The sequence below is a fragment of the Lipophrys pholis genome (genome assembly GCF_963383615.2).
Source record: "Lipophrys pholis genome assembly, chromosome: 2".
Taxonomy (NCBI): Eukaryota; Metazoa; Chordata; class Actinopteri; order Blenniiformes; family Blenniidae; genus Lipophrys; species Lipophrys pholis.
Window position 1 is genome coordinate 910806 of NC_137636.1, and position 20222 is coordinate 931027.

At 42.7% G+C, this 20222-nt stretch overlaps 1 protein-coding gene across 2 annotated transcripts in view; it reads right to left on the reverse strand.

Annotated features, from left to right (window-relative positions):
* hsd17b12b (hydroxysteroid (17-beta) dehydrogenase 12b) overlaps nucleotides 1-19949 on the reverse strand; it is a 42818-nt gene extending 22869 nt beyond the window's left edge. Inside the window, exons 1-6 of one of the 2 annotated variants that reach the window (XR_013936511.1) lie at nucleotides 19651-19936; nucleotides 6221-6267; nucleotides 4551-4626; nucleotides 3827-3934; nucleotides 3460-3524; nucleotides 654-698 (exon numbers count right to left, since the gene is read on the reverse strand). Coding sequence is in view for 1 of the 2 variants with exons in the window: in XM_080492627.1 (XP_080348753.1) it covers nucleotides 654-698; nucleotides 3460-3524; nucleotides 3827-3934; nucleotides 4551-4626; nucleotides 6221-6267; nucleotides 19651-19828 (519 nt within the window). In the remaining variant the exon portion in view is untranslated. Of the gene's footprint in view, nucleotides 1-653; nucleotides 699-3459; nucleotides 3525-3826; nucleotides 3935-4550; nucleotides 4627-6220; nucleotides 6268-19650 lie in introns of both variants that reach the window. The other variant, XM_080492627.1, reaches the window with a different exon arrangement.
* Nucleotides 19950-20222: the final 273 nt, after the last annotated feature.

The following is a 20222-nucleotide window of genomic DNA, read 5'->3' on the forward strand; positions in this document are numbered from 1 at the left end:
GGAAGGATTTAAAAGCATGATATGTCTCCTTTAAGAAATCTGTTGAAAAAGTTAGTTTTCTTGAAATCTTTACACTTTGCTTGGTGGTTTGGCCGGACTGGACTACCTTGTTGGCCGGTTTTGGCCCACAGGCCTTATGTTTGACACCCCTTCCTTAGAAGGTAAACTTTACATCTGATGAGCCTTTTTAAATACCTTAAACTTTCCTCATTTTATAGGAGTAATGTTGTTTACTGAATTCACCAACTGTGCATAAAGTGACCTGGTCATGTTACATAACGGAAAAACTAAATGTGAAGCAATCCAAAGTGTTGTACACACGGACTCGGAAGTTCTGGTGGGAACGTCGTTCGGATCCGATCAGACAGAAGAGTTTACATGGTGTGATTTGAATCAGATTATTGTTTTCCATTTAACCTCAGCTACTGCAGCGGAGAGTATTTCAGAGATTTCTAGTTGTCCAGAATAGATAAGTGTAAAAAGTGAATATTTTTTTACTTTTTCCAGATATTCCCTCTTTTAGTAAAATGACACTTGGGCCATGTGCTGAACGTGCTGCAGCTGCATCGACCTTTCAGGCAGAAATAATGACAACCTTCTTTTTCTTTCCCTGTAAACTTCACGTTGTTGGTCCTGCAGGCCGTTCCACTCACCTGACACACTGATGTTATGTTGATGTTGACCACAGTGTCAATGAACTGGAATGAGAAGAAAAGGAGGATTACTACAACTTGTCAATATTGGAAGTGTAGCCGTGCCAGACTGTGGAAAGTAGAGTCAGCAGAAATGCAAAGCAAACATCTGCAAATCACTGTCACTGAGTATTCAACTGAAAATAGACGAAGAAAACTGAACATGAAAGATACATTTCATTTAAACATCGGCCTGTTTATGTTGCTGCATGATATAAACAAGGTTTACAGGTCAGGATTGCAGCAGGTGATTGCAGCATGTGCGTGCGTGCCTTAACCACAGGTTCACCACAGCTCCTTGTGACTGCTGACAGAGACTGATGGATCCCAGCACATTTATGCTGCAAAGGGGTGAAGTGGTTTGCACTCTCCTCATAGTGAGTGACGACCGGTTCGAGTCCGGGTTTGGCTGTGTGGAGTTCTCTTACTGTGCATGTGTATATTTCCGACAGGTACTCAGTCTATAAACATGTTTGAGGCTAAGTGGTGACCCGTGGTGACCCTGGGTGACCCGTGGTGACCCTGGGTGACCCGTGGTGACCCGTGGTGACCCGTGGTGACCCTGGGTGACCCGTGGTGACCCTGGCTGTAAATATAGTAAGTGTGACTGCCTGTCTTTGCTCTGTGATGGATTGGTGACCCGTCCAGATGGTACCCAGCATTCCAACACCCTGCCCCCCTCATTTGGACAGACATAGAAGATGGAAGGGCAGATGTTAACATCTGCAATAACAGCATTACAGTACGGGGGTCATTTGAGAACAATCCCGTGACGCCTTTGTCATGTTTGTGTGTCACAGAGTAGAAAAGCTCTCAGTGGGCGACAGGTCAGCACTGAAAACAGACACCTTCAGGCCTTTTTGACTATGGTGCCTTTATACCAGCGCAAATTCTTTTGGTATCGTTCGTTGAAAGGAGCAAGACCTTCTTAAGCACCACTGAGGATTGATGTTTTGGCTTCAGTCCGTCTGAAATGAGCGCGAGTCCAGAAGATGACCGTCTTTTGACGAACGCAGAAATCCAATGTGTTACATGCAGATGCAGAACATTTTCCTGAGCCCTGGTGGTGGTTTCCTTAAAAGAACTGTCTGTTTCTGGAGCCTAAAGATCACGGCCATCCAATATTGGACTTAAGCCGGGTCCCTTGTGAACAGAGCTTTCTCCGGATTTTGTCAATCTTTTAATGATATTATGTGTAGTAGATGATGAAATCCCCAAGTTCTTTAGTAAACAACGTGGAACATCGTTGCTCAGCATCTCTGGGAGGTTCTGTTTGTACCAAAGTGTCTTACTGCCATGTTCCCAAGGTAACCTCTAAAGCGTCACAACTTTTCCAGCCATTTTTATCATGCATAGCTGCCGTCAAAGAGATGAAGAAATGAAACCTTTGTCAGGATCAACACGAGGCACTGGCAAAAGTTGAGGTCATCGCATTTGCTTGCAGCTAAAATTTACGTGAACAGTGTCCTGAACTCAGCAGTATCGAGTTTGAATAATTAATAAATGAGTTACGGAGAAATTAGATCAATTTATCCAATTCATTCTGGATAAGTGTTTCCCAAACTGGTGTATGGGAGCCCATGGGGTGGTGTGGGTCAGAGTTCACATCCAGAGAGGACAATTTGCTTGTTGTGTGGTTGTCAGTAATATATATTAAAAAAAAACCATAATAAGACCTGATCTAGAATCTACAACAGACTTGAGAGACTCATCAGGACTTTTGTTTTTGCAAGCTGTTGCATGTTTGTGAGAAAGTATTTGATCTCATTGTACCGTTTATGAAGTATTGTATAAGATCCCACTGGGAGCAGCTCAGTGTTCCATAGGAGTAGTTTGGTAGCTATCTCTGTGGAACAGACAATCCTGACTGGATGTTGTTTCTTCTCTTAAAAATCTGAAACCTGTTTCCTTTGAGTTCCTTCCAAATACTAATTCATCCAATGGTATCACTACCTGACTGTGGTGGGATAGTTTGTGTGTCTGTAGGTCTCCTGCAGCCATGTCGGCTGGAGTATGATACTCCTGGTAGGGCCACCCACACCGAACCGGTTGAAGGGTAGAGCCCAGATGAAGAGCGGTCCCCTGGCCCTCCAGGTCAGGCGCTTGGCTCATAACCTGGTGCCGTAAAAACCTGGGTTACAGAAACCCAAACTAACCTTGCCACTGGACCCTAACGTGAGGAAGAAGAGGTACAAGAGGGTAATGCCTGGTTGGATCAACGTGAGAGGCAAAGAGTAACGCCTCTCAAATACCATGTGGATCCTTTCAGCTATCGCTGCACAAGCTTGTGAAATAAAATCATATAAACTGGATAGGTTGTTAGTTTTTCCTGAAAGAACAGATATGAATCACTGACAGATTCATGTTTAATAAAACGCTTTGTCGTCGCTCCAAACATCAACTTTTCATCAAATTTCATGGGTCTCAACTCTGGAACAAATCATTCAATCTGTTAACCCCTTTAAAGATGAAATCATTCAATTATTTCCTGCCCAAACAGTATCCCAGTGATTCCCAGTTGATATCTTCTGTGGGTTGGCTGATGCTTTTTATTAACTCCTCTGTTAGTTTTCTTTGCTTGGTATTCCTTGATCCTTTTTTCATTTCTTTTTTCATTACAGTAATGTTTATAGATGGGGGAGGATTTAATTTAAGGCCCTTGAGCTTCTTTCCTCTGCTGCACAGTCTGGCTTTATTTCCTGAAGTTCAGTATTATATTCTTATTTTGTGCAAATACTTAAAATAAAAAGTTCAAGCTTGAACTTACTGTGTCAAGGTTGGGAACGTTGAGGAAGAACTCGGGGTATGAATAGGACATTCCAACATTGTTTACTGAGATGAAAAGAGAAATAACAGCACTTTAATATTCAAACAACACAATGAAACAACACTGGAAGAAAACTATAATTAATGTTTCAGTTAATGCTTAATTCAACATGCATTTCCTCTTTTTGGTCTTAGGGGGGCAGCAGAGGGCTGATAAATTAACCTTTATGAATACATGACAAAGTAGTATTTCTCACACTGGAACATGCTGCTTTCCTGATGTCTGAGGGCCTCGGTGCACATTCAGTTTGCCAGCTAATGAAGTTTAATGAGAAGTGAGGTGGCCTAAGCACCTGCTGCAGCCTTACCCAACACTCCAATCTCCAGCCCGGCGAGTCCGTCTTCAATCTTAGAGTAGATATCCACAGCACTGAAGTCTGCAGCAATGGTTTTGGTCTCCACGCCACATTTACTGGCTGAGGGCAAATATCATTTCTAGTTTAGTTCACACTTGTAGTCGGTACTTACTCATGAAAGTATGTATAAATTACCAGGTTTCTGTCAAATAGTCACTTGGAAAAGGAAGAGCAGATCTGGGAAAAAGGATTAAACCTTAGAAATAAGCAAGGAGGAGGAAATCCCTCCCTTAAGAGTAGGCTTTCATTTAATTGGCCAGATTCACTTTTAGCTCCAGTAGGAGGCTTTACTGCTTCATAACCAAAAGCGTACGAGTCCGTCTGAAACTCCACTCAATAAAGAATCACTTGAAAACGCAGAGTTCAATATGATATCACTTAATCATTTGTCATTTAGCCTCTTTGGAGGACCAGTCCAATATGGATGCAGCGGATCATGCGCAGGATAAATGAGGCTGCAGAGCTTCATGGATCATTAAGGCTGACCTGCAGTCCTGGCAGCTGTCATACTTAACACATGAACTATATTAGTCCTGTGCATGTGGGCCGCAGGTACCACTGATTTCCCCCGACTCTCTCACGCAGGATTAGGTCGACTGATGGATTAAACAGAGACGCTCGAAAAAAAGTAAGAAACGATAGGATCCAAAAACAACAAAACATGCATAGATCTTACCGATCGCCTTGGAAACATCATCCAGCTTCTCCTGGGAGCGGCTGATCAGCACGATGGCAAAGCCTCTACGGGCAAGCTGCAAAAAACAAACAGTATTTTAGGAAAGGAAGCACGTTTGCATTATAGTCTCCATATACTACATCTAATGTATTTTGCAAATTAGGTTCAGCATTCGCATCCAACACAACATCATCTGCATACAAATTCATATCAGCAGCCCTGACGTGGAGATCAGAATGACTGATTTCTGTGGGTTAACATAAAGAGTGAATATAGTAGTAGAAAATACATAATCATATCTTACAACAAATGACACAGTACGACACTAAACTGGGTCTTGATAAAGGTTCTGATAGAATTTTTAAAACATGATTGTATTAGTCAGAATATAAAACAGTGTTTTGTTTTTCTTTCCAGGAGGTGGGTTTGAATAAATAGGCTGTTCCTATTTTAAAGGTATAATATTCAGCGGTGTTAGGCACACAGCATAATAATAATAATAATAATAATACTAATACTAATAATGCATGGGTTTTATCAGAACAGCTTCAGAAACAAGAGGAACGGGCTGATGTGATCTGCAGTCGCCTCACAGAGTCGGTCAAACGTCATTAGCACACAGACAACACACGACAACGTCTGAGGTGAAACTGCATCGTTTGTGTTTTCTTTTCAGAAAAGTTTCTCCTTTACACTGAAAACTGTAGTTTTCATGTTGGGCCACTAGTGGGTGCTGTTAGATGTTTTAGCATTGAAACCACACGCAAATGCACGCAGAGAACAAAACGCTATAAACATTAATGATGGCGAATACACGGACATTCGTATGGACAGACAAGGAAGTTGGATTGTTATTACAGTGTTATGTATAGCGTTATTACAGTATTACAATGTTATTACAGTGACTGTCATAAAACTACCAAGTCGCAGGAGAATATGATCCGGGAGTCATGACACTCAGGAGGCAACCATTATTGCGCACGTTTAGTAGCAGCGTTTCCACCATCTGCTGGGGGGGGGGGGGGGGGGGGACGCTTCGATTCGTCCTTCTACATGGAGACGAAGTCGAAGTGTTTTCGAGAAGTTCCATCTTGAGAGCCGTTTTCAAAAAGCTGCATTTTCAGTGGGTCTGAGCGCCGCTGTCGTGTAACCCGACACCAAAACGGAATGAAAGTTTTGCGTTTTCACTTGAAAACGTGTAAACGGGATCGCAGCGGACAATGATTTGATGATTTCACTGAAGGGAAGAAAGAGCCAGCTGACTGCGCCGGACGATCCTGTTAATGAGCCAGTCAGAGGTTTTAAAATGATGCATCTCAAAGTGTTTGACTGGTGAGAACAGGTGGGATCTGAACATGACAGTAGAACCAGTGGGGCAAGAAACAGGCACTAGAAACACACCATAGATCATTCTAATTGTTACGACTCGTCCAGCCTGAACTTCTGATAAAAAGTTTCAGCAATGAACTAAAATCCTGAAAGTAAACACACAAAGCTTAAACACTGTTAACAGTAAAGCTAAATATTCAAGAAAAACAACAGAGAACAAAGCTCAGACACGCTTCCACTCGCTGCCTCTAACATTGCAAACAAACAAAAGCATTACTGACACAAAAAGCTATTTTGGAGCACATAATTCTGATTGTGAAACATTTCTAGGGAAATCTTACCTCCTCTGCATATGCTTTCCCGATCCCATCTGTGGCCCCCGTCACAACTAAAAACAGAAAACAAGAACTAACACAGTTAGCAGGGAAGTAGATCAACTTTATTTCAGCTCGAAGAAGAAAACTTTGATTTTGATGAAGCATGAGTACAACGTGTAGATTATCCCCACGAGTCTCAGTCGGATTCATTTGGCTGCTTTGTCATCGAGCAGGAAAAAGGGGAAAATCCACAGCTTGTGTATTCTTTCATATTTGTAGCTTGCAAACCAACAATCAGAACTGATCCACAACAATAGGACGGATGGGAATTTTATACGGATGCCAGAAACACAGACGAGCACAGATATCCTTACACTGCATATTGAAATACTGAAAAATCTCTGCTTGTGCAGCCAAGTGTGTGTTGACACTAGAATCTGATGACTGGATCTCTCTCCAGGACCAAATTATGAGCCTAATCCGGGGCTATAGCAGCCTTCGTTCTTCTGGGAGGTTTTCAAACTGCTTTTGGAACTTGGATGCAGGGTTTTTGGAACCACTCAGCCACAAGAGCATCAACTGCTGATGATGGGCGATCGGGCCTGGCTGACAGCAGTTCCACTTTGTCCTGAAGGCGATGTTGATAAGCCCGCGGCTCGACTTTTGGACAGAGAGCTCTCCCACACCTGAGAAGCAAAGCCATTTTTTTTTAAACAGACTTGGCTTTGTGCAGGATGCTTGTGCCATGTTGGAGCGGGAGAATGCCTCCCTCAGGCTGTCAACACCCAGACTGAAGGTATTCCATCGTGCTGCACCTCACAGGAAGGCACAGTGCAGGCAGACACAACCACACATCATTCGATGCACATCATCTCAAATATGTTGCTAAATAGCATTACTATACTGCAACCGGGCTAATTTCACATTTTGTCTAATTGTAATAAAAAATAATAAGGAAATGTTGCTCAGGAATTAGCCTTTTTAATAATCGTAACAGCAACAATAATGTATTTCTTTACTTTGTATGTGAGCAGTCATTACTAGAAGAATAAAGCTATAGCACAAATATACCTACTAGTTTCACAGACAAAATGAATTTGGATTTATTACTGAAGATATACTGTCGAGCAGGGGTGTCAAGCATAAGGCCTGTGGGCCAAAACGGAGAGAGCAAGAGAGTCCAACTCGGCCAAACGTCCAAGCAAATGCTGAACATTTTAAAGATTTCCTTTTAGTTTTCTTAACACATCTATTTCTAAGAGTAGTGGACAAACCACCCAAACATTGGGGACGATGTATTGATGTATGAAAGCTCAGAGTGAGTTTGTAAAAACATTTTTTATTTTTGACATTTCACCAGAACATTCATTGAAATTGACTTTTGGTTGAAATTGAAGTCTTTTTCTGTAATAATTGTTTGGTTTTGTGAAAATATAAACATTTTAATGACCTATACGATGTGCCACAAGGAGAACCTTGAAAGCTTAAGATTAAAGGTTATTATGGTACTATTTTATGAAATTGGACTGTATGTGGCCCCTCAACTAAAATGTGTTCGACACCCCTGCTGTAGAGCATATAAAAATGAATTGTGGTTAAAATGAGTTTTCTGTTAAACCAAAAGTGTCAAAACTTTTAGGAAGTTGGTGACAAAGGGGATGTGGGCCAACAGTTTGGTATGGCTGATCCAGCCCCTACCCAGTGAGGCCTGAGACGGTCTTAAGTTAGGATGGAAAGAAAGATGTAGCCTGAATCCAAAATGCAAATAAATACCTAAATAATCTCAGAAACAGTGGTATCAAGAATCTACAAGCATAAAACTTATGTCATTCCGTGGAATGAAGTTAAGACGGAACCAAAGAGTGAACTATTCTCATTAATGTCACATTGTGGAAAAGACGCCACAAAGGACATCTCAGTGGCTTGAGGCCAAGACGGAACAATGTAGGGAAGTAATTCTGTCCCATACGTTGGACACTAAATCTAGAAAGGCTCTGGCAGCTGAGGGCGACAGCACTACTGAAAGAGAGGCATAAAAAAGAAAGACTAATGTTTGCAAGAAGTGCCATCGATAAGGAGTAGTCCTTCTGGGTTATGATGTTCCTTGGATGGATGAGACGGATCACAGTAGAGCTATGGAGGAATGGCAGACATTAGTTTGTTTGTGGATGAAACATGAAGTCTGTGAAGCAAAGGACAGCATATCTACTGTAAACCATGGAGGTTATTTTATGCTTTGCTGCCTCTGGTACTGGAGGCACTGAATGCATCAAAAAAGTGATGGGCACTGAAGATTACCAAGGAATTTCAGACAGAAGCATGGTCCCCGGTGATGAGAAGCTCAGTGTGAGGCTTCAGTAGTAAACTGATTCAAACAACACGTGTATGTTTGAAAAGGACGGAGTGATTTTACCTGGTCGGCAGTGACTCACAACCTAAAGCCAAATAAAAACCTTTGGTAGTCAGGAAACCCTCAGAGTTGGATTCATCTCATTGGAGGCGTCACAGTTTCTAAGGTTAGAAGATGTTCCTGCTGCGAAGCAGAGAAGGATTCCAATAGTTCTGTCCAGGGGGGATAGAATTAGCAAAAAACGGTTTCCCTGTAACTTTGGAGAGTAATATCTCCAGGAAAGAAGCTTCACTCTCCTGCAACTTTCTTTAATTCATCCTGAAGGAGATCAGGCCTGGTGAGGGACAGAATCACTACATTAAGGGTGTAAAACACACACAGGTCAGTGTCATGTGGACCGGGCCGGACGGGTAAAGCAGCAGGTAAACTTTAATGTTGTTGTTTGTTGTGGAGCAGAAAACTAAAGATGAAAATGTTTATATTCTCGCAAAAACCAAACAATTACTGCCAAAAATGACTACAATCCTGAGATATAGCAATTTTTTATGAAAGCTCCTCTACAGTGAAATGTCCATAAAAATACCTTCTCCTATAGCTGCTGCATGATGCATGTTTTCACACACTCACTCTGACACCATGGATATGAGTTGACATTTGTTGGGCTGAATTGGAGCCCCGGGCTGCCTGGTTCTGGCCAACGGGCTTCATGTACGACACTCCTGCTCTAAATTGTCCTAAAAATAATAGACACACTTGTATTTATTCAATTTATTCAAGGAGACGTTGCTTACAAATAGGACTTTTCCAGGTCTTCTTCTGGTTTCAATATTCTCAAAGCCCTGACAGCCGTTCTAATCTAATCCAAGCAAGCCAGGCAGTGTTTGAAAATCTGGAGACAGTGATGTTTTGCCATCAGCCACAAAAGTCTCACAAGTAAAGATTTGTCCTCATCTTCTCCTGTCCCAAGTCAAAACTGGACACAGGCAACTAATTTTAGCCCTGAAAGCACTATGCAGAAATACTGAGCGGCCACTGCCCGAGATGAAAAGAGAAAGGCTGCCACCTACAGGAACTTCATCACCACAGAAATGTGACGCCAAAGGAGGCAGGAGATGAAGATCGCTCCGCTCACAAATGACTCCAGGAAGTGCAGGGAAACACATGAATGGCAGCAAAGAGCAGAAGCTCAGTAAAACTAAATCAACTCTCAAGGGTAAAGAGTTGAATGTCAGTAAAACAGATGAACTGTAGGATGAGGTACATGAAGAGAGGCTGAGGTGGGGGTGGGGGGGGCAGAGCGAGAGAGAGAGAGGCAGAAAGGCAGAGAGAGGGGCAGAAAGAGAGAGAGAGAGAGAGAGAGAGAGAGAGAGGCAGAGAGAGAGATAGAGGCAGAGAGAGAGAGAGAGGTTCTCTCCATCATCAGCAGCAGTGGAGGGGGCAGATGCCCTGGAACTGCCTGGCACAAACAGCAGCAGCAGGGATCTATTTTTAGATCTCCACATCTTTCAGTAGAAACTATTCATCACACCTCTGGCTAAATATAACACAAAAGTGGGATAAGGAGTCAGAGTGTTACAATGCATCCGTGCACAAGGCCCCACTTAAACAGATATTACTCCTCACCCTCCCCTCACCCTCCTTCAAGGTACTGTGCAGTATTTTCTTCGGTCCCCACTACATTGTATTTTGTGGCTTTACTGCACTGTTGTTTGGGCGTATTTGAGAAAGTGAAGTGCACTTAAGATGGGAATACTGGTGTGTCAGGCCAAACCACATCAGTCTGGTTGGGTGCATCACACTCTCTGGGGTCCGCGAGCAGGGCTTTTATATGCTTAGACTCATTAAATACTACATGCAGGGTGCACCTACATAAGTGCTATGTCTGCTTCTAAAAAACTTTACTAGACCATCTTCAACAAAATATAACATCATGAGCAAATGGCTTTGGGTTTTGGAGAACAGAACACCAGTAACCAATAGAATCATAGTTTTGAATTAGAAGAAAACCATTGATTTAAATGCTGTGATATAGGATTAAACTAAAGAAAACTTGTTTGACCACAGCTAAAGTAATGCTGTACAAAGATGTGGCAACAACTCCAACTTTTACATGTTCTCTGTCATGGTGTAGGGATGAGGATCGAGACGCAGATCAGGAAGATTTAAAGGTGATTGATATTATTAAGAGAAAACCGACCTCAAAGTAGAAGGCCAAAACTAATCCAGAGAAGTGGGGCGACCCCACAGGTCCCTGACAGAACCTGAACAAGGACAGAAGAACAAACCGCGGTCACCATGCGAGGAGTCGAGGTGAAACAAGTGAAGGGCGAAGCAACAATACGCTGCAAACAGACATGGGATATGAACAAACAGGCCAGACGGGGGATGTGATTAGTGGACTAAATGATTGAATCTCCCCTTCCGTTGTAGGCCGCACGAGAAATATTAAAGCAATTAGTGTTTCATTGATGTTCGGGATTGTCCACCACGAGTCGGGTCTAAAACGCCACCGGAGAGACGCTGTGGAGCTCCGGTAGACTGAAGTTAGAAAATAACTCAGCGGGGAAAGAAAATCTAAGAAACTTCTTCAAAAAACAAACAGTGTTCATGAATTTTCATGTCAACAATAAAAACAGATGCTTCTACTTCATTTTGTTGAAAGTGTTTGAAAGTTAATGGACTATGTGGAGGCTGAATACACGGAGTCTTAATTATCCAATCATTTATTCAACAGAGACAGAGTCAAGATAAAACTACTCCGGATTACAGAGCGCTTCACACCCAATCGTTGACATTTTCATGCCGTTTGAGCAGTCGCTGCAATGCCCAACACGAAAGTCCCCACAGAGATAATGGTGTTTATTTTTAGCCGATGAATTTGTTATGTTGACAGTACTATTGAGTCCCTTTACTCATCCATCCAGCTGCCCTTTGCTGTGCCCATCTCCCCTCTCTGTCATTTCCTTGGGTGCAGATGATGCCGAGACGCCGAGCGTCCTCTCGGGCTGCGGCGGGAGCCAAAGAGACGGGATCGGAAAAGAAAATGACAAACACCAACTTGGGGGATCCTGGGGGCAACTAAAAATAGCAGGAGGAAGAGGAGGAGGGGCGAGTCTGCAAGGCACAATGAGGAGGAAAACATAGGCCGGGTTATTTTTAGTTGTTTTAAGAATTAACTATTTTGCAGCCAGTACTGGGGATTTTACAGCCGAGTGCACGTCCCCTTCACTCCAATAAAAGCAGGTCTATTTCAGGAAGCGCTGCCTCCTGCACATCTTGGTTAGACTGCAGAGGTGCAGTGGTGATTGTGCTGCTATGTGCTGCTGTTTGGGTGGAAAGCATTCGAGGACTGATGTCACTTAATTGCCTCAAGAAAAAACAAGAAGGCAGATTTTTTTAATGTATCTACAATGAACTTTCTTAACCTTTTATTTGTTATATTGATCTCTTTCAGCTGAACTCAGGCCGGATTTAGGAGATGAAATAGGGGTAGAAGAGGGGCGACATTAGAAACAAGGTCAGCTATGGAAAGCCAACTCAGTTCTCCTAAATATTATTTATTCATAAAAACCCGAATGGGTTTAGAAATGTAATGCATTAGCCACGGTAATATATTTTCATGTGTTTGACTGACAATGGTGATTTATATTTAAATGAGCTAAAATAGCAATAGAGCTTTAAGCAGATGCTGAGACGTTTTGGTAGAAACTAGAAATCAAGCGTATATTTTGAGTTATACATCTCTAGGTTTGGGTCTCCTGTTTGACATTTGGGCCCCATTTTACACAAGGTTTTCAGTGAAGGGCATCATTTTTACATTTCTCCTTTCAGAAAAGTTTTGCGTTCAAACTGCAAGATTTTGAAAATGATGTCCGTCTACACAGAAATGCAAAAGAATGTAGTTTTCACGTGGAGCCACAAGAGGTGTGTGCACACAGAGAACAACACGGCAGAAACATGTCTGATGGGAGAACACAGACATTCTAGTGGACAGACCACCATGTTGGACTGTTATTACGGTGACTTGCGTCTATAAAACTACCATGTCCCAGGAGAATACTGACTGGGAGTCATGACACTCTTTGTTGTTACTGTCCATCTACTCGTGCAGAAGAACTATAGACTCCAGCTGGGGTGTGCATGCGCAGCAGCAGCGTTTCAGAAAAGTTGCATTTCCCCTCATTTCCACGGAGAATCTAAGCATTTTCAAAAAGCTGTGTCCTCAGTAGCTCTGACACTGTTGACTTGTAAACAGACAAACAAAAGACAAGTAAAGTTTCCGGACTCACGTAGAAGTGGGCCTTAGAGTGGGGGAATCTGGCTGCTTTCAATTATAAGAAAACTTCTGTGCATTTCTTTTTTAGGAAAACATTTTCCTCAATAGATACTAAAAGGAATGAATTATATTATGTTCTATTATTTATTCCTTGTAATGGTGTATACAGATTAGTAAAACCTAATGATAAAATCACAGTAGAACAACACTGCACTGAAGTAGGCAGTATCCCATTAGCCAATCAGCAGTGCAATGGCAAAGAAAATCCTGCATATCAAGGTCAGGACACATCAAACATCAGACTGGGATCAAATCTGACCTCCGTGACTTTTACCATGACGTGACTGTTGGTGCCAGATGGGCTGATTCCAGTATGTCTGAAACAAGTGATCCTCTTGGATTGTCACCACAACAATTCCTCTGGTGCTGACCCGGAATAAAGCTTAAACACAAGCAGAAGATGTAGTGAGCAGCAGCTCTGCCAACACAGAGTCTGTATCTCTGAGAGGTCAGCAGGGGATCGGTCAGGAAAAGGCTGGGGTCGCCCGTATGACCACCTTTTACAACTGCAGTGGACAGGACGGGATCAGCATGCGCTGAGGCATAACCTTGAGGAAAATGAGTCACGACAGCAAAAGACCATGTCGGGTTTCACTCCTGTCAGCCAAGAACAGAAGTCTGAGGCCACAGTGGGCACAAGCCCACCAGAACTGCACAGTCCAAGACTGGAAAAGCATGAGGTGGTTTAATGAATCCTGCAGATGGTAGGGTCAGCGTTTGGCAGCAGCAGTATGGATCCACGGCCTCAACCTGCCTTGTATCAACAGTGCAGGCTGCTGCTTCTGCCGTCATGGTGTGACCAATGTTCTTTTCTTGGCTCATGTTGGACACTTAAGTACCATTTAATCACAGTTTAAAAACTTCATGCCAATTTGAGGATTGATGCATAATTTTATTCACCCACAATTTAGCCAAGGCCGAATAGATGATTCATACAAACGAATTCCAAATGTCACAAACAGTTGATGAGTTGAGTGTCGTCAACACAGAACATTAGACCCCACGGAAATCTGGCTGGAGTCAAACAACTGATGGCTTCAATGAGTCGTCATTACATTTTCATTTCCTCAGGGTCTGTGTGTTTTCCTGCTTTCAGACAAATTCATCCTTTGCATTTTACATTTTAAAACTTTAATGTGGAAAGACAAAACATCGTAGACGATAAGGTCACTAACCAGGGTGTCATGAATACACCATGCTGGAAGTAGAGTGAGATTATGAAACTTTAATTTGAGCCTGTTTTCGTCCGTTGCAAGGCTAAATACCAACATGTGGTCCGGAAGGCTTCCTCTGCTCTGACGTTTTCTAAAATAGATTTGCATGTCAAAAAAAGGAAGAAGAAGAAAAAAAGCCAGCCAGTAAGACTGCCTTTTTGAAAACAGTTTCCAAGGTGCAACTTTGTGAAAAAGCTGAGGTTAGTTACAAACTGAAAAAAAGAAAGAAAAAGCCATAGTAAATACTCCTGCACACATACGAGTAGACGGACAATAACAATGTTTATTTGAGATTCACCCGTAATGACAATCCAACTTAGACGTCCCTCTTAACGAATGTCTGTGTACAAATGTTCATCATTAATGTTTATAGCATTTCTGCCATTCCCGTGGAAATAACCATTTTCAAAATGCTGTGGTGTAAACGTGAAACTTTTCTGAAACGAAAATGCAAAGAAAAATATCAATTAACTTGAAATGTCAAACAAGGAAGCCTAAACCTTCTGGTTCTAATCAACCAGCGTAAGTAACTGGTGAACAGACTTTACTAACAGTGAACCTCAGTGCCTTTTACGTGACCAAGCAACCTTTAAATTGAAAGACAAACTGAGCCACGGCCTCGTCCATGTAGATTGAGTGGGAAGGTAGAGAAAAACAGATAAACATTTATTTACATGCTGTCGTCCTAAGAATTCTCTGGCCTGGTGCCAAAACTCTCCCCAGCTCCTGAAGGCAGACGCTGCACTTCTTAAGACAGCTGAGAAAACCCGGCATGTCTTCCCAAATCCCCTGAAAATTCTACAGATGTGCAGTGGAGAGTGTCACCGCCACTTCAATCACATCGCAGCGTGGCGTGGAAGCTGCAGTGTTCAGGACGGGAGGGCTCTCCGGCTGCACCTTTCAGGAGCCGCCTCCCCATCTCCCTCCCCACAGGACCTTTACACCCTGAGGAGGGCCCACCACATCACAACCTGTTCACGGTTGTTCCCCTCAGGTCGGCACTACAGCACCGTAAAATCAAGAACTAAAAGCTTCACAAACTACTTTCAGCCACAGGCAATCTCATTCCATCGACAGGGCAATAAATACTGCCCCTCTCACCCCACCACTCCTGCCGGGTTTCACATCTCATGTCCAATAATGGAAGCTGCTGCCGCCCAGTCTGCACAAGGTCTGATTGGAATATTTTGCACAAACTGTGCACTTTGTCTCTCTTCACACGAAACCAAACGGTCAAACAGCAGAAAGTTTGGACTGTATCAGCAAAACGCAGAGCAGAATCATGGATGGGTGCTTTACTCTGGTACAACCAGCCCACCTCATGGCAGCTCGTCTTTAACTGACAAACCCTCAGCAGAGCAGACAGTCGGTGATGGAGGAGCTACGTCACATTAAGGGACAGCGTTGCAAATCGTGTGCAGGGCTACACACACCAATTGGATCATTTATTCACAATTAAAAGGAACAACTGTTTGTTTCTCTTGGCAATGCAAACACAGTTTGTGTCAGATGATGTTAACTCCACAGGACTGCTGAGCAGCACTCCATCTAGTGCAGCGGAGTTCAGGGGCCAGACGAGCTAAATGAAGCGCCAGAGTGTCAGACTGGAGAAATGATGTACGATAACAAACCTAGAAATAATGTCCAATCTTTAGGGCCTGAGCCTGAAAGGCCAGGACCTTATTGGATTTCTAATGTTTCTTCTTGTTTGTCCCACTCCTGATGCCTCTTTGAGCCCAAATTTGACCGACTGAACAAACTCAAGTGTGGATCGAATTTGGCACGCTCATCGAGACTGGCGAACAAATTAAGGGAATGTAAAAAATAAACCCGAGTTCTAAAATGTGCTCTCTAGCACCACCTAGAAACACTAAATCGGCCACCGTGGCCTGTAGGAATGTCGTAGGGAGATCAAACCAAAACCCAATTGTTCGTCTCATCAAGACCAAAGAATCACGTGCCGACACCCTGGACCTAAATTCAACAGGAAGTCCTAAATTTGCCTTTCAAAATAAAATTTGCAAATGCTATCTCCTCTGAGGGTGAATATCGTATCGCTTAATATCGGCTTAATATCCCGAAGTGCCATTTATTTGTGATAAATTCACATTTATTAAGAGTAATGAATATAAAGAGTGACAAACTGTCCAAAATGTCACTATTTATAGCCTAGATACGTATTTAAATCTGAAATATTTCCCACCACATTTCTTTAAAATGTATAAAATGTCATTAAGTCTGATTCTTCAACCATATAATGTGTTTTTATAGCAAACATACCTTCAATCAGTGTATTTTCTCTTGTTTCATGAAGACTGATTAAATATGGCCACAAGGTTAAACGTGTTTAAATGAAAGTTATGTTTGTGCTCTTGACATTAATATATTATTTGAATGAAAAGCATTAGTAAGCATATATATTTGTGGATTTTATGAGTTGACATGCAGATCTATATTTGCATTACATGTGTAATATAACAAAGCAGCAGTATTCCAAACAGTTCAGTTTTTGTCTTCATTATGGAGCAGCGATCTCATTAGAATGTTACACCACAATGGCTTTCTGTCAACTTCTCACAGTGGCTCTTTCTCCCTCTGACCAGAGGAACGTGGGAACCATTGAACCAGAATCCTGAGGATCCTGGGTCTCATGTGAAGCTGGTTTATGAGCTGCTCTGGCCCGTTATATAAACAGACTATCCACTCCAGTCCACTCCAGTGCAGCCAAAGTTTGTGAATGGAAGTAGCAGCAGCAGCTGAAGCTGCTGCCTCATTGGATATTCTGAATTGCATGTGTAATCTAAAAATAAAAAAACCTCTGATGAGCTTCCATTTTTAGCCGCACGCAAAAAGATCAACGGCAACTTCAGCTTGAATCCTCAAAACATTTGGCTTCTTCTGGCAGCTGATGGAACTGAACTCTTCCTAATTAGATTATAATCCTCTCGCTCGTTTGGAGGGTTGGATTAAGAAAATCTACACATCACCATTTCCATTCATAAATATTCGAGCACCCGATGAACCAATCAAAACTCAGACTTCTGAAATATTAGTTAGTTAATCTATTAGTTTTTTTATTCAAGGTAAAGCTTGAATGTCATGCAGCTGTCCACCACTAGTCGGAGCTACAGAGCTGTCAGACAGCCGTACTATCCTCCAGTAAACTGGAGCCCAAATCATTCACCCAGAGACATTATGATACCACCTAATCTGAAAAGATATCACCACAATGATCTCACAAGTTGTGCTTCCACTTAATGATGTTGAAGTTAAAAGGCTTTAAGTTTTTTCAAGATTTCTGCAAAATGCAAAGAACGTTGTACTTCAGCAATATGTACAATCTGATATAGTTGTTCAAGATTGAAGTGGTTTTATTGCAAAGTATTTTCAATGATCGATTATGCCTCGTCTTAATAAAGATTTAGTCTATGGAAAGATTTGTCAACAAAATCTTCTCTGTCCATTCTGAGTTTTCAGAAGTTTTCATAAACAGATGAAGTAGGATTATGAATAATAAAAGTCCCGTCAGGAGAAAGTGGACTGGGAGTCCCGACACTCTGGAGGCAAACGTTATCCATCTACCCTGCATGTGCAGAAGAAGTATTTACTACTGTCGTGGTGTAAATTATGTAGTAGTAGCATTCCACAAAAATGGCATTTTCTGCTGTTTCCACGGAACCAGAGTATTTTCATAAAGTTCCACCTTTGCTCCAAGTACCGCCTCAGTGGTTCAATCAAGGTCGTCACTTTGGCCATGAAGGTTTAAATCCATCCCAGGGGACTGTGGCTGTGGACGGGACTATACACCTGAGCAGCAGAGAGCAGTAATGTCTGGAGGAATGACGACGTGAAAACTCACTAACTTGAGCAAAATAGCATCGGGACAACCACAGTAGTACGAGGGCAACTTTGTAAAAAGCGCAAATGATTATCAGCAGAACAAAAACGTTGAGTAGTCATTCAATGTTATTCTGCTCTTTATCTACTGCTTCATTAAGAGCATACTGAGATAGATCTATCTATATATATATATATATATATATATATATCTATATAGCATCCAAACGACAATGACTTTGACTCCCTGGCTTAATTATTATTATTGTAAAAACTCTGGAGTGACCTTTGATCGGTGGACTTGCCACCGCCGAGGCGATCCCAGCAGCCTGTTCAAATGTCAAGGTTCGCTCAGTGAGCTGGCGACACAGACGGACGGCGTTCAGTGAGGTTTGATAATCCCCTCCAGCCATAATCCAATCACAAGATTTACTCCAGCTTGTTTGCAGCCGGAGACAAAGGGCTGATCATCCCTGGCCACTCTGTGCTTCCTGGGGGAAAGTAGAGCAGCCCAACACTGCCGGGGCCGAGACGCAACAGGAAGGATGAGGTGCAGCAAGATGGGGAAACGTCTGGGGCGGGCAGGCGGCCTTCATTGCTCAACATGTGGTTATCTGCAGCTGATAATGGGAGCGGGTGAGGAAACATCTGTAGCTCCATGTGAGAGGGCTGCTGGCTCCGTCACCCAGCAGGGAGATTCCCTCTGCTCAGACGTGGAACACATTTCTACATCCCACCAGAAGAGGTCAGTGAACACTGCTTTCCTGAGGGGTTGGTTTTAAAAAGCCCAGAAATATTATATCCACTGCTTCACATAATGCAGCCAAGATCCAAATCTCCAAATCTCACAGGCTGGAACGCAACAAATATGTGGCATTAATACTAATTACTTAACAAGCTGCTCTTCTGGGCTGTTCAGAGGAAGACTGAAGGAAGAAAAACATGTTGGGAGATCACAACATTTCATCATTAAGATTATTAAGATAGCTGCTAGGATTAGTGTCCTAAAGATGAAAACTGACTTCAATACACTCTTTATTTGGAGGCTACATTATATTTCACCTATTATTTCCATTATAGTCATATAGTCATCATACAGTTCCCAAAAGATTTAACCAAAGTAAAGATTTAACTTAAAAAGCCGAACTGTGAGACTTCATGTCATAAAGATTAACGACAGTTTCTAATAACTGCTGATTGTTTCTTGATTCTCAGGTTGTTAAATTACCTTTTTAAAGGAGGTTAGTGTTGGTAACAGTTCTGTTTTGACAATTAGGTCAATGGGCAGGTTGGTTAGGAGTGATCCTGCATTCTGCCCAAAGAAAGTGGGAAAAGACCCACGAGCAGGAGCAGAGGGCAGAGGGCAGAGGGCCGGGGATTCACACCCCCAACCCTGTCCACAGCCTACAATGACAGGACTGGATCAAAAAGACCTTATTTTTCATCCCACTACGCTTTTCTCCGGTGAAATAAAGGAAAAGCCAACTCGTGCACTCCATTCTGCAGAATGCCATGTGTCCAGAGAGACCTGACTGCGATCAGCTGATCGGGGGACTTGGAGGAGGAAAGAAATAGCAGGTCTCCTAAACTGGCTGGTTTAAATTATGGATTGGCTATAAAGTCAATGTTCATCTGATTAACTGGGAGGACTAGTGCCAATGCGTTTCTAATGTCCTCCAAGAGTCTATCGCTGATTACTGAACAGTTAGTGTCTCACCTGCCCACTGGCCCAGCTTGGAGGGGGCCACGAGCCGCCCGTTGCCCAGCACCCACACCCTGAACCCGGACAGCAGCCGGCACACCGAGCACACCGACAACCAGGCCGCTGTGGCGGCTCCGAGCCAGAAGAGAGGCGCCTCCACGGCCCGGAACACGGAGTCTGCGCTGCACCACATGCCTGCACCGGGAGGGGAGACGGACGTTCAGTGTGAGAGGAAGCGCAAAGTGCAGAAACATGCGTCAGAGAGGAGAGGAGAGGCTGAGCGCTTCCGCATCAGTGTTTGGCTGCTTGTCATTGGCTGCTTCTTTCTTCTTCTAGAAACAGCAGCGCACATTTTAGCCAATCAGGGCGCTACTGCCCTCTACTGGTGAATGACACTATGACGGCTGTTCAGTGTTTTAAAAGGACTACAAACTAGGAAAATGTTTTATTAAAATACTAAGTACTACATTAATAGTGCGCCAATGTTTTATTCTCATGTTCTTATTCTTATTTTTACTTCTTGTTCTTAGAATTTTTCAAGTAATTTGGAAAATGATTTCACCGGAAAAACAAAAGGTCATTAAATC